Consider the following 16,973-nt stretch of genomic DNA (forward strand, 5'->3'; position numbering starts at 1 on the left):
CCTTCAAGTCACTTAGCCTCCAAGCCTTAGTTTTCCCTCCTGAAAAATGAGTCAGCTTCATGGGGCTGTTGGGAGGGTCCCCAGAGACTAGGCAAATAAAGTGCCTGCAGGTAACACAGCAATGATTTAGAGTTGGACCATCCGTATTTGTAAGGGGCATTGGTCTGAAGTTTTCTTTTCCTGCAATGTCCTTGTCTGTATTTGTGTCAGGGTAATTCTGGCCCCATAGAATGAGTAAGGGTCCACTGTGGGTCTTTTTTAAAAAATATATTTTATTGATTATGCTATTACAGTTGTCCCATTTTTTTCTCCCCTTTCTCCCCTTCTACTCAGCACCCCTTCTCCCTCCAGCATTCCCCCTCCCTTAGTCCATGTCCATGGGTTGTACATATAAGTTATTTGGCTTCTCCATTTCCTGTACTATTCTTAACCCCCACCCCTCGTGTTTTTGTGCCTACAATTTACACTAATTTTTTAAATTTATTTATTTTAGACAGAGGGGAAGGGAGGGAGAAAGAGAGGGAGAGAAACATCAATGTGTGGTTGCCTTTCGCAGGCCTCCTACTGGGGACCCGACCTGGCCCGTAACCCAGGCATGCGCCCTGACTGGGAATCGAACCAGTGACCCTTTGGTTCACAGGTCAGTGCTCAATCCACTGAGCCACACCAGCCAGGGCCAGTTATGCTTCTTATTCTCTGTACTCCCCCCCTGCCATTCTTGTCCTCCCCTTCCCCACTGATAACCCTCCATGTGATCTCAATTTCTGTGATTCTGTTCCTGTTCTAGTTGTTTGCTTAGGTTATGTTTTTGTTTTTTAAGTTCAGTTGTTGATAGTTGTGAGTTTGTTGTCATTTTACTGTTCATAGTTTTTGATCTTCTTTTTCTTAGATAAGTCCCTTTAACATTTCATATAATAAGGGCTTGGTGATGATGAACTCCTTTCGCTTGACCTTATCTGGGAAGCACTTTATCTGCCCTTCCATTCTAATGAAAGCTTTGTTAGATAGCTTAAACTTGGATGTAGGTCCTTGCCTTTCATGACTTTGAATACTTTTTTCCAGCCACTTCTTGCTGCAAGGTTTCTTTTGAGAAATCAGGTGATAGTCTTAGGGGGAACTCCTTTGTAGGTAACACTTTTGTTTTCTCTTGCTGCTTTTAAGATTCTCTCCTTATCTTTAATCTTGGGTAATGTAATTATGATGTGTCTTGGTGTGTTTCTTCTTGGATCCAACTTGTTTGGGACTCTCTGAGCATCCTGGACTTGCATGTCTAGTTCCTTCACCAGATTGGAGAAGTTTTCTTTCATTATTTTTTCAAATAAGTTTTTAAGAAACACACCTCTTCCTCTTCTTCTTCCTGTTCTCCTCTTCTCCTTCTGGCACCCCTATGATTCAGATGTTGGAATATTTAAAGTTGTCCTGGAGGTTCCTAAGCTTCTCATTTTTTTAAATTCTTGTTTCTTCATTCTGTTCAGGTTGGATGTTTACTTCTTCCTTTTGCTCCAAATCATTGATCTGAGTCCTGTTTCCTTCCCTTCACTATTGGTTCCCTGTATATTTTCCTTTATTTCACTTTGCATAGCCTTCACTTCTTCCTTTATTTTTGCATCTGTACTCAGTCATTTCTATGAGCATCCTGATTACCAGTGTTTTGAACTCTGCATCTGATAGGCTGGCTATCTCCTTGTTGCTTAGTTCTTTTTCCGGAGCTTTGATCTGTTCTTTCATGTTGGCCATGTTTCTTTGTCTTGGCACAGCTGTTCTATTGTAAGGGGCAGAGCCTCTGGTGTTCGCCGGGGTGGGGCAACCCAAGTTGCTGCACTGTGGTGCTGTACGTGGGAGAAGGGTCAGCGAGGGAACAACTGCTTGCTAGCTTCCTTGGCTTTTGTCCCACTTTCTGTCACTTCCCTCACTTCCCACAAGTGGATTGTGCCCTTTCAGGTGCTGATTCCTGGGTGGGTGGGCTTTTGTATGTTCTAGGATCCTGTGGGCCTCTCCAAGAGACTCTCCTGTGAGGTTGGGAGTTTCTCCCACCACTGCAACCTCCACAGGTTTTTGCAGCCAGAGGTTTTGTGGCTTTATTTCCCTGCACTGGAACCCTGGTTTTCATGGTTTGTCTCGCTACCCAGTTGTTCCTCCACACGTGAATGTGGAACTACCTGGTCTGCCAGCCACTGCCTCGCCCACCCTGGTCCACCAGCAGCTGCCTTGTTGCATCTCTGCTCATCCTACCAGTCTGGTTGAATATTTCTTCTTTAACTCCTTGGTTGTTGGACTTCCATACAGTTTGATTTTCTAGCAGTTCTTCTTGTTTTTTTGTTTTTAAATTGGTTTATCCTTCTTTTGGCTGTGCAAGGAAGCAAAGCATATCTACCTATGCCTCCATCTTAGCTGGAACCTAAATAATGAACCCCTGTTGTGGGTCTTGATCCTGAAACTCTAAGACATCAGGGGAAACTCCTGGGTGGTGACGAATAAGTCAGTGTCCTCACATCGAGATAGGACCAGGGACTAAGGTGATGAGAAGAAGCAATGTGCCCACAGAGATGGGCTGGTCCAAGGCCCTGAGGATCCAAAAGTAGGAAAGTAGAGGTACTTTCAAGCTCCCTTTCTGTTTTCCCCTGAGGCTCAGACCATGGAAGTTGTGCCTGGCCCAGCTCTGCTGAGGGAAACACCCAGGAAGGATCTGTGTCCACACAGGCAGAGCCCCACATGGTGCAGCAGGAAGACCCAGGGTGGAGCCAGGCTGACCCACAGTCCCATCTTGTGACCATCACTGCCTCTTGGGATGGCCTCGGGCTCCAGATCTCTGAGTCTCAGTGTGCTCATCTGTAAAACGAGAGACACCCCCTCCAGAATTATAGTGAAGACAGACTGAGACAATGGACCAAAAGCACCCGGTGCGTGGAAGGCTCCTGGAACTGGTCACTTTTTGATTCTTGGTCTTGGGTCCCCATTTCTGATGATGGCAGAACGCATTAATCTTCCCACTTCAAGGGGACACTGGTAGGATTTTGTCCTTGTGGAGGGAAGTTTTGGGGGAAGATGAAGGGGAGGTAATGTGTGGTTGACATCTAAAAACTGCGCCCCAGGCTGTGGTAGAATTTGGGGATAGAGATCTGGTGGTGAACATCTATTTAAAAGCTGCCCTAGAACATTTACCTGGCTTCTTTGTAAGCTCCTGATGGGTTGCCTGGCAACATCACAGAATCCTTCTCTCCCATTCTGTCCAGCCGCATGGGCCTCCTGGGCTCCTTGTCCCCAGACATCCACAGGACTGCTTTCCTGGCCTCCTTGGGGATCTACTCAAGTGTCATGTATTAATTAGGCCTCCCTTGACCATTCCAGAAATACCCCTACCCTCCTCTCTTTACCCCTCACCTTGCATCATTCTTAGCTCCCCCGATGTCTTTACTTAGTAATTACTTTGCACACTGCCCCCAACACACCCACAGGAAAAGAAGAGCTTACAGAAGGTCAAGGATTTGGCTTTGTTTCCACCGGCATCCCTAGGTCCCAGCACAGTGACTGGTACAGATTAGATGTCTATTAAATATTTGTCAAATGAATCTTCTAACTAATGCCATTATCCTGGTGGAAATAGCAGTAATATGAGGGAGGTGTCCCATGGGGAAGGTACGATTTTGAGGGAAAGTCTAGCCCATTCAGTCCAGCCTCAGCCCTCTCCTGTAACAAGCCCTCCCAGGCTAATGGTGGGGTGGACTCTTATTAGGCTCATGTGCCGAGTGAGACAGAATGAGGCTCTGGTCCTCTGACCCCTGGCCCAATAACCTCTCCATCACCTAAGCCACCTGCACTGCTGTCTTTGAAAGCAGATGTCACCATCTCAGAGGTAAACCCAGACCTGGGGAACTTTGCTGCTCATAGTGTAGCCTGTAGACCAGCAAGGGCACCTGGGAACTTTTAGAGATGCAGAGTGATATAGTCCAGCTTGGGACCTACTGAATCAAAATGTGCACGTTAACAAGATAGGAGGCCCAGGGGATTCATTAAAGTTGGAGAAGCCCTGCCTTACAGAATGTTTTACAGGAAGAGACTCACCGGCTAGCCTTCACCTGGCTGGCCCAGCCAACCCACAAATAATTAGCACAGAAGAAAGCCAAGACAGAGAGGGATGGAAAAAAGTATAAGGCAGCCCTTCCTAGGAGGGCAAAACATCTGCTAGGGGCCCTACTGCTGACCCCTCAGGGGTCCCTACAGTGGAATGCCTTCTTTTTAAGTTCCCTTCCAGTACCTGAGGCTAGTTGGGGCCTACCGTGCCATTTCCACAAGGTGCCTGGGAGCATGTCTGGACCCTACCTGGGCCTCAGCCCTCCATTTCTCTCCTTTGGGTACTTTCTCTCCTTTACCCCAGGCATGAGGCCGGCTTGATAATTCTGCGCCAGAAGCTCTGGGACTCACACTTGGGGAGCTTCCTGTGGCCAGGCTGCAGTTCCGAGAGGGTGGTCTGGTGAGCAGGCTGTTCCCACAGTCCGGCTGGTGCCACATAGCCTTTGCAGATAGAGGTCACGAGAGATTGGGCCACCGGAATGGAGCTGGCATGCTGATTTTGGTGATTCCCACATCAGAATCAGGGCAAACTCAGACCTATGGGCTACCATCAGTCCAGGCTCTGTGAGGTGGCCCTTGCCCCTCTGTGCCTTGACCATGATGTCACCTCCTGCCTACAGCACCAAGAGCAGCAGGGGTGGTGGCAAGCACCCTTCACCCTGGTGCCAACCTCCATGAGCACCCATTGCTGTCTTCTATGGCTACAGGGTTTGCCATTTACACTCTCACATTCTAACTGGTCAATTTAGGACTAGGAAGCAAGTATTCCTTCTCAGCTCCTGCACATTGGGTAAGACTTGCATTTATGGTCATCTGCAATGAAGCAGACGAAGAGCATTGGAGAGAGTCATTGGGATCCAGGATTCATGAGCGACACAATGGCCGATAGAGCGCCACGAGTAATAGTGCGACCAGCACTTAACAAACGGTAGCAGGGAACTGCAGGGGCGAGAAGATCCAAATTGTTTCAATGCAAACAGGTTCCTAAAGCATCATGAATAGAAACAGCATTGTCACCTTTTTCTCGTGGTGAGCGATAAGAAATTAATCAGGAATGACATATTTGACAATAAAGAACTTGAAGAGCTGGTCCCTGGACATGAAAAAGAATGGATGGTTCTGGGACCCTACAAAGAGTCTTCCCATGCACTGATTGGACAATAAACAGATACACCAGTACCTGTTCTGTATCCATTATTCTATATCTTCATTAATAAATCACAATACTGCATATAGGCCAGTGGTTTTTATTACATTTTAAAATCAAATTGTTTATATAGACATGGGCACACACACACACACACAAATTTGCTCAAGGCTCTGCACATGCTAAGGGTAGCCCTGGTCCGGGGGAGATCAGCCTTGTTCTAGTGAACCAGAGTCCAGAACATCTTGCATCAGACAGAGGAGACCTTAGCAACCATCTGGTCCAAAGCCTGCTCCTTACAAATGATAAGGAACTGAGATTCAGCAAGGACAGGTACCTTGGGGGTATTTAACAGGGACAAGCTGCAAGTCCTGGGAACCCAGGGAAGGGAGAGGACAGAGCCACCTGGGTGGTGGTAGGGGGTCTCGCTGGAATGAGAGGGCTTTCTGCTGAGCCCTGAAGTGCAGCCAGATGAGAAGCCTGGAGGAGGATGGAGGAGAGCACCCTAGGGCCAGCTGTAGAGGAGCAGGAGTGGGGACGACCTACGGGACACTGCCAGGGACCGGTCTGGCTGCGGGGCATCTAGTGAAGGGCTGCTGGAATGTAAGGGGTCTTAGAGACCTTTCTCCTAGTCTCTGAGGCCTCATCCCTGCTCTCCAAATCCAGCAGTGTGTCTCCCATGAAGTAGTCAGGACACTTTCCATTCCCAATCCTGGGGGCGTTGTCAGGTCCAGCCTCAGGGGGGCAAGTGCAGCTCAACCCAGAGCCTTGTTTGCACACAATTTCAAGCCAGAGCGCAAGCCGTCAAAGCTATGGCCCCTGCTCAAGCTGCTTCAGGCCTCCTCCCCTCACCCTTCTGCTCCCTGCTGTGCTTGGGATCTCCTTGTCTTCAGTGGGAAGATTTTTAAAGCCTCCAGGAAAAAGATATTAAAGCACAAGTTAAAATTCAACTACGTTACCTGGGAGGTGGAACGTGAAACAACTCCTCCATATTGGTTTTGCTGGTTTATAAAGCACCTTCTCATCCGTTATCTGACGGCGAGCTCACCGTACCTCTTGTCGATCAGTGTTTCCCAGAATCCCCGGGGGGGGGGGGGCGCTTATTTAAGCACACTGCCAAACTCCACCTCCCAAGTTTCTAGTCAGTAAGCCTGGTGTGCCGTGCAAGAATATCCATTTATAAGAAGCTCCCAGGTGGTTTGGGACCTGCACTTTGAGAACCACTAATGTAGGTGCTACCAAAGTTTAGATCCAAAAAGATCCTAAGGCTGGATGCACATCTGAGTCCCAAGGACTGTGGACAAGGGTCAGCTTACACCCTCTGTTGGTGGTTGACAGCATAGCAGGCTTCTCTCAAACATTTTTCATCTTAAATTGTTTGCTAGTTGATTGTTCTTAAGTGGATGGATTTCTGCACTTCTGTTCTACAGATGAGTAAGCCTGGCTTGGCTAGGCTATGGGGCTTTGGTAAGCCACATGCTCGTATGTGGCGAAGCTTGAGCTAGACAGTAGATAACTCTCAGGGCTCTGGGTTCCCTCCCCTGTACCTCCCTGAAAGCCCTACTCCACCGGTGCGAGAAGGGCAGCAAAGGTGGAGTCAGACCTGGGCCCTGGGCCCATTCTGCTACGTGTGAGCTGTGAGCCTGTGCAAGCCATGTCACATCTCCCAGCCTCAGTTTCCTTTTCTGATGCAAGCTGTTCATTCTACCCAGACTAGAACACTCTGAGGACAGAACAGAAAGCACAAGTGAATGAGGGGAACAGTGCTGATTTCTAACAGTAATAACAGCATTTATAGAGCGGATACGCTGCCCCAAGTGCTTTTTCCCATTTACACTTCGTAACACTCTGAAGTCAGTGTTACGTTATCTCCATGCTGGAGAAGAGGAGGCTGAGGCCCAAGGAGGTCAATCAGCTGATCACACCAGTAGCATGTGGGAGAGGTGGAATTTGAACCAGGTATTATGCCTCCAGAGACAGGCGCTTAATCACTTCACTATATGAGAGTGGACACTGTTTCTGGAGCACACCTGTCTCTGAGCTGGACATGCAGGGTCTGACAGGGAGCCCAGCTGGAGAGAGTCATCTGTCCTCCCTGCACCTGAAAGTGCCTTTTTGCCAGGGTCCCAAAGGAAGCTGGAAGGGCAGACCTCTGAGCAAGGCTGGGCCCCGGGTCCCTCTCTGAGCTTACTTCTACTGCTCCTCCCTTCAACATCATCATGTTTCCATACACCCCACATATGGGTACATACAACTATGGATACATGCAATCCCATACACGCCCACGCAAGCTCACAGAGTGGGCAAAGGACAGAGGTCCTGGCACTCAGGTGAGCGCATTCCCAGTCAAGGATGCAGCCTTCAGAGGTCCCAAAAGTACATGCTTTTAGGTGGCTCACCCATCATCACCCCTCAGATATTCGGTGAAAGTTGGTGCCCCCAGGGCTGGGCCCCGCCTGCCCCAGCACTCCCCCATGCCAAAGTCAGCATTATCTGTGCTGTATAGAGGCCAAGGAGAAGTGGGGGACAAAGGAAAAGAGGGTGAGACAGAGGAGAGAGACAGGGAGGGACACATCCACGAAGATGGGGAGATGGGCACAGAAACACACGGAGAGATGAGAAGGGCGGGGGCACAAAAATAAGCAGATGTGACGGGAGAACAGAGCTGGGGAGAGAAAAAGGAAGAGAGAAACCACAAAAGTCAAGGAGAGGGAAGGAGAGAGGAGAGCCCATACCAAGGCATGAAGAACAGTGGAGGGGTATGGGCAGATGAAGAGGGAAGAGTGGGAAAGGCAGGCATTAGGGGCATCTGTCAAGGGGCATCCGTGGTGAAGACAAACATGGAGATTTGAAGCAAGGAAAGGTAGATGCAACAGAGAAACAGGTGGGGAGAACCTGGGGGTGGAGACATGTAGAGGGGGAGAGAGGTCGAGAAGACAATAAAAAAGAAGAGACAGAAAGGGAGAAATGGAAACCGGGAGAGTATATGGAGGGAAGGGGACTGAGCAAGGCCCATGCTCTGGAATGACCAAGCTAAAGAGCCAGTCTCTGTCTTCAAGCAGCTCATCCTCTGCAGGAAGTCGAACACACAAACAAGAGATTATAAAACAATGCACAAGTGAAAAGAGAAGGAAGCTCAGGGAATTACAGAAATTACAATAGTGCAGAGGCTAGTCATGGTCCAGGAAGGCTTCCTGGAGGGGGTGACATCTGAAGAAAGAATGAGGAAGACTCTGGTAGGTGCTGAGAGGAAGATAGAGGCAAGAGTGTGATGAGACAAGAAATGTGGAAAAGCAAGGGCTGGACGGGACTCTGAAGACCCTGCTTGGGTCTCATTTTGAAGACAACAGGAGCCCCTGATGGGTTTCAAGGAAGCAGGTCTGTGTGTGTTTGATCGCAAGCAAAATCAAATGCTGCACTAGGGCAGTAATAGCAGAGATGGAGAGGAGGGGGCGGATTTGAGGGGCAGTGAGATCTGCAGGGCTTGAAGGCCGAATACCTGAGAGTGGGTGGAATGCAGACGCATGTCCGGGGCGGCAGGAACGAGGCAGCCATCTAGGATTGCAGATCCCCACAGCCTTGGGAATCTCCCTCTGGCCCCTGCTGCAGGGCAGCACCCAGCGTGGTCTAAATGCGTGCCCATGCCTGTGGGTCTTTCCTAGGAGACCAAAAACGTTTTGCAGGCAAGGATGAAGCTCTCTTCACTCTGTGCAGTGGCACCCAGTGTTATGGGGCCTGAGTAAGTGAACATGGTGGGCAGGGCAGGACCTGAGGTCAAGATGCCTGAGGCCTCCCTGTAGGGTGCTGGGACTTGAGCCAGTGGGATATTAAGACAGAAGCTAAAGGTACCCATGGCAGCCTTATTTGATTGGGCATCCCTTATGTGTCAGCTACTCCTTATGATGAGAGAGAGGGAGGGAAGGAGGGAGAGAGAGAGTGAGAGAGAGTGAGGACACCTGGTCATGGCCCATCAGAAAATACAGGACAAATATATTTAATTTTGATAATGATAATACCAGATGAATCAGGCCACCGTGGAGACAGTATCAGGAGAGCTGCATAGAGAAGGTGCCATTGAGCTGGGCTTTGAGAGATGACTAGGAGTTTGCTACACAGAGAAAGAGGGGTAAAGGCACTGGAGGCTGAGGAGAGGGCCTGGGTGGAGCGTGGAGCCATGGGAGTGCCTAGAGGAGACCAGAGCTACCACTGCCCACTCTTGTTTGCTCCAGTTTGTTAACACATTTCCTCAGCCTCCCTCTGGTTTCACCTGCAGCTCAGTGGATGGTTGGAGAAGACTCAGACTTGAGCTGACAGCATCCCGCCTCAGGTAAGCTGGGCGTAGGGGGGGAAGTCTTTCTACTTTCTGTCCAAGGGCATTCTCCACGATGAAGTAAAACCCTCAGGGCAGCCCTTAAACCGTGGGGAAGAGAAGCCTGTGGAGGACTGCCGATGGCTGACTCCCACAGCCAATCCTGGACACATCCCAGAGGTCTCCAAGGAATTGGGCCCTTTCCTCCAGCAGCGACCTTGAAGCCAGTCTTTATATTGGCTCTTCCTCCTTCCCAATCTCAGTATCCACCCCCGGCTCACTCTTCCACTCCTGCTTCCTGGGACACCTTCAGTTAAACCACTGCTTCCAACCCCTTTCTCAGGCTCTGCTTTGGGGGCAGTCCAAACTAAGATGGGCCACGTTGCTGGAGACCCAGAGCGGGAAGTGTCATGGTGTGCACACCGCACCACAGAAAATGCACGCATTTCTGAGGATCTTCTGCGGACCAAGCCCTGAACTTGCCAAGGAGACACAGCATTCTTTGAGAGGGCTCTTCCTCTCCGAGACTTCTGTTCTAACTAGGGAGATGTGAGCCAGCAACATGTAAGAGATCAGGAACATTTTCTTTCTGCCTTTGGAGCATGTCATGTAGGCTGTGGGCAGCAGATTGATGTTCCTAATTACATTTGGCTCAAGCTGATATTAAGTATTTGTCTCATTTCCCAGAGCTACAACGCTGGCAGTTGATGGGGAAGGTGCCAGAAGACATGCTGGGTAGCCGTGGATGGCAATCTGGGATTTTAAATCTCCATGAGAGAGAAAAGTGGACAAGTCACAGCCATGGGGGAGGGGATTAGTGTCCTTGAATTGCCCTTTAATGGCTTCCAAGGGCTGCAGTGCCCTGGAAAGGCCTTTAGGGACACCCTCCTGTCTTGAGGCTGACCTGCCCAAGACAGTCCAGACTGGGGCCGTGACAGGTTTTGAGGCTGGACAAAATGCTTTCGTGGGTCCAATCTAAATTTCTTCTGCTGCAGGTCGGAGGTTTATTTGGATTGATTTGTCTTTGGTGGTCATTAATATTTGCTGAGCGCCTACTGAGTGCCCAGCGGTATACAGTAGGAGGACATACGCCCTTGTGCTCAGGATGCTTCCCGGCTCACCGTCTATACCAACAGGAAGCTCGTGAAAACAAGCCCAGACACTCACACCCAAATGCAACATGTGGAGCCGGGGGCTGGAGTGGTCAGGAGCAGGACAAGGAGATGGGATGGTGAGAGGTGGAGTGTTTGGATTAGTGCAGAAGGATGAGGAGGGCATTGGGGGCAGGTGAGCCAGGTCGTTGAAGGCATGAGGTCCAGCATGGGAACACACCTAGGAAGTGTCTGCACAAATGAGAAGCCAGAGGCCTGTGGCAACATCTGCTCCCCAAGAGATTTAAAGTCGCTCAAAGGCTCGTGCGGGAAACCAGGACTAACAACCATCCATCTAGCTCCTAAGACAGGTGGAAGCTCAAATGAGGCAGCTGGTCCCCGTGGCCCTGGAATGCTCAGATCCAAAGCACAAAAGATTTCTGTCCAAGTCACTACTGTGCGCTCTTGAGCAGGTCCGCTCCTCTCTTGTTCACTCATCCCCCAAAAGAGGATAGTCATTCCTTCCTCATACTGTTGCATTTAGGATTCCAACAGGAAACGCAGATAAAAATAGCGCGAGGACCCACAAAGCACTCTACAGATGCTGTTACTGCTGTAGTATAAAGTGTTCTTCTTGAAGGCAGGCATCATCGTATCTGTTTCCCTGGCATTTGCACTCGCAGGTGTTCATCCACTGCGTCACGGACGACGTCGTGATATACTTTATCGCGATGTAAAATCTCGGTGCAGCAGGAAGCCAGCACCTCCGGGCTTGCTGGGAGGTGGTGATGCATCAAAGCGCCCCGTGCCCTCCATCTCGGCTAACCCCTCCCCTGCTCAGTCTAAGCGGTTCAGTATCGGCAGAAACCGGTTCTGCTCAGGTATTCAGGACAGGGCCTCCCTACAAAAGAGTGGCGGGGTCACCGTCAGGTGACTGTCCTTCAAGTTCCTGCAGCAGCTCCAGGATATGGTGTGACCCGGGTCAGGATTAGTTCACCGCGCAGGACACACCTGTGTTTGCCCGATCAGCGCCGCGCCGAGGGTAGTGCCGACACACCTGTGGCAGCGCCCGTCCTGTCTCCGGAATGCATCTTTTATCTCAAGGGGTGGCGCGGAGAGCTTGCGCGCCGCGAAAGTCTACGGGCGTCCGGAGGAACGCCTGGGCAGTCCGGCCGCGTGTCCTTGTCTCAGTCACTTTCCACTCTAGTACTGTTTCTTCTTGCGCAAAATTTTCTATGATCCCTCTGGGCCAGCTAGTCGCTTACAGAATTAGACTGAAACGATTGCTTAAGCAACCCCATTCCGCGACCCTGTGGCTGGAGTTCGCGAGAGCGAGGGCCGCGGGCAGAGCTGCTGGCGGGTGGCTGCCACGCCCCTCTCCGTCGGCCCCGCTGCGCTCCAGGCCCCGGGCGGGCTTTGCGAACCTCCAGGGGTCGAGCGCCGCGGTCTTCTCGGCCCACGCGGCGCCTCGGCAGCCTAGCGCGTGATTTCACCAGCGTCTCCTGGCCAGTGGGGCCCTGAGAAGCCTGGTCGCCGCCCACTCCCCCAGCCGGCAGGTGCCAGGACCCCGCTTCGCCCCGCCGCCTGGCGTCCGCGGGCCTGAAGAGGTTAAGGCCGCCGGCCTGGACGCCCGGCCCGGGCCCCCGGAGCGGCGGTGCCCAGCGGCCAGCGATCCGGCCCGGAGGCGCGGGACAAGGCAGCGGGCGGGCCGGCGCTTCCTCCTCCTCCTCCTCCTCCCTCCGCCTCCTCCTTTGTAGCGAGTTCCCGGCCCCTCTTCCTCCCCCCGCCCCCCAGCCCAGGCCCGCTCCCTCGCTCCCTTTCTTCCTGCCTCGCCTTCCTGCGGCGAAAGAGGCTCATCTATTATAAATGCACATTCGGGGCTGACATCAGCGAAGAGCGGCGGGCGAGCGCCGACGAGCGGTCCCTGCGCTCTGCCCGTCCGGAGCGCGGGCTCCCCCGGCTCGCCTGAGCCTCCCGCGGGGCGCGGGGAGCGCGCCCAGAGCCGCCCGGGCCGCGAGCGCACGGAGACACGCGGGACCCCTTCCCGCCGCCGCCCCGGCCCCCATCGGACCCTGCCGTCGCCCCTGCACGCCGTGCCCGCGCCCCCGCAGCGCCCGGGAGTTCCTGCATGACTGTCACAAAGGTAAGCGCCGCGGACCCTCTGGCGCCTGCAGCCCTCCGCCTCCTCTGCGAGGGGCTCGGGGGTGGGGTGTGGGAGGGGGCACTGGTGCGGGGAAGGTGCAGCGTGCGCCTCCTTAGCTCCCCCAGCCGCTCGAGTGGCTCCGGCCCCCGAGGACCGCTGAAGGATGGGGGAGGATGCCGCTTTGGCAGCGCTGTGGTTTGGACAACATCCCTCCGCACCGGCCCAACCCCAGGACTGCATTTTTAACCCTTGTTTAGGATGCTGCATTTTTAACCCCTGGAGAGCAGTGTTGGGCAGCTCCTTGGCGTCCCCCATTGGAGCGCGCCTCGGGGAGAGTAGCTGGCAGGGACTGGTGCTGGGCAGTGGTGTGGGAATGAGCTTGTCGCCGGGAGGAGGCCACAGGAGGGGAAAACCCACCACACCTGCCGGCCTCTGCAGCCAATCCCAGGGACTCTGGCCCTCTGCCAACGCCACTCACTGGAAAAGGGGCTCCCTGGTCCGGGAGTTGCTGCTGGGGATAGGAAAGGTTCTGAGGCGACCAGCTTGAAGGTATGGGAACATTCTTAGATCTTGCCACAGGGGTCCAGGTTTCTTGGAGCACTTTGGGGCTTCTCTGTTGTGAGGAGGAAGGAGTTAAGAGCAAAGCAGACAGGGTAGTGGAAGGTGCCCAGGATTAGGAGACTAGAGAGACCTGAGTTCATGTCCCAGTTCTACCCTAACTCCTGGGTGATCTTGACTGGACCCTTCTGCTGTGGGCCTCAGTTTCCTCATGTGGAATGTGAGAATGATACTATGGATCCTGGAGGCTGAACTGGGCAGTTGAAGAACCAATAAGATCAAAGGTGTGAACGTGCTTTTGAGAGAGCTCTGTTACTGTAAGGAGCTCACAGCCTGGCCTTGGCCTTGGTTTTGGCCATCCATGCACCAAAGGCCAGAGTTCACTAGCTGTCCACCTGGCTGTCAGAATTAGGGAGTTGGGGGCCAAAGTGGGAAGAGCAGTTTGCTTGTGGTCGGCTGTGAAGCAACGAGAGGGATGGTTCTGGCTCCTTCTGATGAGCCAGAGGCTACCAGTGCCCCCTTGAATCTGCTACAAGACAACATATTTGTTTGGGGTCTGTGGGCTCATTGTAGGAAGATGAACTTGGGGGCTGCGGGGCTACCTTACCTCTGGCTTCTCCTGGCGGGGCTGCTGTGACCCACAGGGGGTCGGATGCTTTGTGTTTTAAAATGCTACAATGATCTTCAGCTGGGAAGCATTATTATTATTAAGGTTATTAACGTCGTGCAGGGCAGAAGAGTAATGGATGGGCCTGGATGAGAGGTAAAGGTGTGAAAATTGTAACAATGGCACTGAGATTTGACTCAGTGCCTCCCCTGTGTCTCTTTATGCACGTGAGCTCAGGCTTCCTACCTACCCAGCAGGCCTACAGGGAAGGTGTGTTTGGCGCCCTTTGACAGAGGAAGAGACCGAGGCTCCGAGTGATTCAATGCTTTGCCTGAGGTCATACAGTGAGGAAGCAGCAGAGCTGGGGTTTGCCCTGAGGTCTGTTATGATCTGTGGCCTGTGACCTTTCCATTGCTGTGCACCCTGGGGGTTGTGTTACTTCCATGGTAGAGGGTCACTACGTGGAGGCCTGGCCCCTGAGGTAGGGAGTCCATGAAGGTAGGTACTTGTTTGTTAAAACCCATTGGCAGACCTGGCCTCTTGATATCCAGTGATTATTCACTAATGCTCCGCCCCTCCCCCCCATACACACACCCCGCCATTCCCCACCTGCTCTAACCAATGTGGCATCAGTTTAAGCCAGCTCAGGGGATTAAATAAAATCCCCACCTTAACCCTATCTTCCCTCCCTTTGCCAGCCCTTCACAGACTAGCAGTGTTCCTGTGGGTAGGGCTGGGGAGTAGCGGGATGCAGGAGATGGGCCTGGGTACAGTCGGGCTGCTGGAAGGCCTGCTGGAAGAGGTGCCTCCGCGGGTCCTAGAAGAAACCACAGTGCTCTGGGAGTCTGGAAGCCTGGCCTTTAGTCCTAAATCAGCCACTAACAGGCTGTGGGACCTTGGACCAGTCAGTTCCATCTCTAGGCCTCTGTTTTCCCAGAGGCCTGTGAAATGCAGGAATTGATTGCTTTTGATGATATCTAGGGTCCTTCCTGCTGGGCCTTGGGTCATCTTCAACTTCAGCAAGGAAGCCGCTGTCATGGAGATTGGGGGCTCTCTGTTCTCTTGGAGGTGGTCTGGTCAGAAGATAGATATGAAGAAGAACCCTAAAGGACATCTGGGAGGTGGGATCACTGACCACAGCCCTTGCTGCTCCTGCAGACACGAGGTCATCCCTTTTGAGGGAGCCTGGCCTCCTGCACCTTGCACTGAACCTCTGTGTTGGGCCCCCTGGGGGCAGAGTCACAGGGCCAGGGTTAGGTGTGGATTGCAAGAGGTCATCCTGTTAGCCCCGGGAGCCCGGAAAGTGGAGGAGAGGAAATCAGAGGAGCAAGTTGCTAGATGGTCAGTTGCACTTTCTGAGAGGAGGCAGGCCTCTGTTTTCCATGTACCACCCTGCTTCTCATATACATCCCTATTCTCCTTCACTGTGGGCACAGCTGGTGCAGCTGCATATGAATCCTGGGGAAGGGTGGGGCTGGAGGGTCTCCCGCCCTAATCAGCACTAGAGATAGAGGGCCATGCAGACTGTGACCTTCTAGCCTGATGGCATTGTTCCTGGTTGTGACATTTTCAACTGTTTTATTGTGTGTTTTAATAAAAGTTGCTTTATGTAATGAGGAGGAGAGAGGAAGAAAGAGAGAGAGAGAGAGACAGTAGTGGGAGGGACCAGAAGCAGCTTCCCAGGCCTTGATATTCCACAGGAGATAAGGGCTCCTCCACCTCTGGGTGTTAGTCCAGTATCCTTCTACAGGGCCAGTCAGGCGTGAGGGGAGGGTGGCTGCTTTCCTAGTAACAAGAGGATTTTATTCCAGATGATTTTATTTTGAGTTCCTATGCCTGCTTTTTATAATTTTTCTATCTCTATTCCATTTCAGTCATATGCCAGACTCACAGTGCTTCTCCAGTTTTAAGTATGTTTCTAAACTGCCATCAGCTGGGAAACCAGAACAAATGCGTTAGCACTGTGCGCACAGCGCAAGCCAGTGGGCCGTAAGAAAGGCCTGCGGGCTGTAATGTAGGACTTTCCAGCCTCCTTTTTCCTGCTCAGAGGTCCCTTGGCGTGATTTCCTGGCTTTTGTCTGTGATGTGAGCAGAGATGGGGCTTCTGGGTAAGAAAGGTGGTGAGTGAAGTGACTGGGCTCCCTTGCTCCCAGGTGTGCCTTGTTAGGTTGGATGCCAGCGAACTCAGTGCTTTCCAAGTTCACGAGGCTGGCTTAGTGGATCTGCTGTCTAGGAAGAAAGTACCTTGAGCAGCAGAAATGCCTGCTGCCTTTCAGAAGGACGAAGCAGGAGGAATGTGAGCAAAGAGGAGACCCTGGGCGCCAGCTCCCCCTCTAGGCAGCCCATTTCAAGTCCACAAGCAGCATGTCAATCAGAGTTTCTGCAGGTCAGCCTTCTTTCTCCTGCCCCTGCCCCTGCAGAGCTCAGCTCCCTACTGGGAGCCCCTGGCCCCTGCTGAATGGGATAGGGCTGAGGACGGTGTTGCTCTCCCAGGTAACTAGTAACAGTTAATTGTTTCACAAAGACGAAGCGTCTCTCCCTACAGAGTGACTCACCGGCAAGCGGAATGTTTGAGCTGTCTAATCATTCGACCCTCTGCCTTGGCAGAGGAAGGAGCTGAGGCCCAGGGGGCAGACCTGTGACCTGCCTGGAGTTACTCAGCAAGTCTGAGGCTGAAGGGTCTGGACCCTGGCTCCTCCCGACTGCTGGTCAGTGCTCCGTATGCCTGGCTGCCCTGTGAGGGAGACTCCAGGCAGCCCAGCCAGGGGCAGGTGTCTTGGCCCCACTCCAGTTACCCTACCGTATGGGCCCAACCTGGGCTGCTGGGATCTGGCTTCCCCTCTGCTGGGCAGCCTCTTCCCTGGGAGGCAGACATTGGGGTTCAAAGTGTACGAAGCCCTTGCTACACCCAGGATCATGATGGGGACGGAGGGGTGGCAAGGCCCTTCTGCCTCCACATCCTTGACCCAGAATCTAGTCTAGGAAGAAGATGCCTGGACCCCATCCCCCCACCCCAGACGTCCCCTCTGCCAGCACCTCTTTCCTGT

At 52.6% G+C, this 16,973-nt stretch overlaps 1 protein-coding gene and 1 long non-coding RNA gene across 3 annotated transcripts in view; both read left to right on the plus strand.

The window, feature by feature from the left end:
• The first annotated feature begins 6,340 nt into the window (after window positions 1-6,340).
• Window positions 6,341-10,388, plus strand: LOC123480560 (uncharacterized). The gene is made up of 3 exons (XR_006656617.2): window positions 6,341-8,596; window positions 9,492-9,545; window positions 9,871-10,388. It is a non-coding gene; the product is annotated as an uncharacterized lncRNA (long non-coding RNA).
• Window positions 10,389-12,407: 2,019 nt separating this feature from the next.
• The window catches only part of CORO2B (coronin 2B), a 122,724-nt gene continuing 118,158 nt past the window's right edge, over window positions 12,408-16,973 (plus strand). Inside the window, exon 1 of one of the 2 annotated variants that reach the window (XM_045201765.3) lies at window positions 12,408-12,761. In XM_045201765.3, coding sequence (XP_045057700.2) covers window positions 12,747-12,761 — 15 coding nt within the window. In that variant the 5' untranslated portion in view covers window positions 12,408-12,746. Of the gene's footprint in view, window positions 12,762-13,289; window positions 13,311-16,973 lie in introns of those variants that run through there. The other variant, XM_045201766.3, reaches the window with a different exon arrangement.

The sequence above is a fragment of the Desmodus rotundus genome, chromosome 7 (assembly GCF_022682495.2).
Source record: "Desmodus rotundus isolate HL8 chromosome 7, HLdesRot8A.1, whole genome shotgun sequence".
NCBI lineage: Eukaryota > Metazoa > Chordata > Mammalia > Chiroptera > Phyllostomidae > Desmodus > Desmodus rotundus.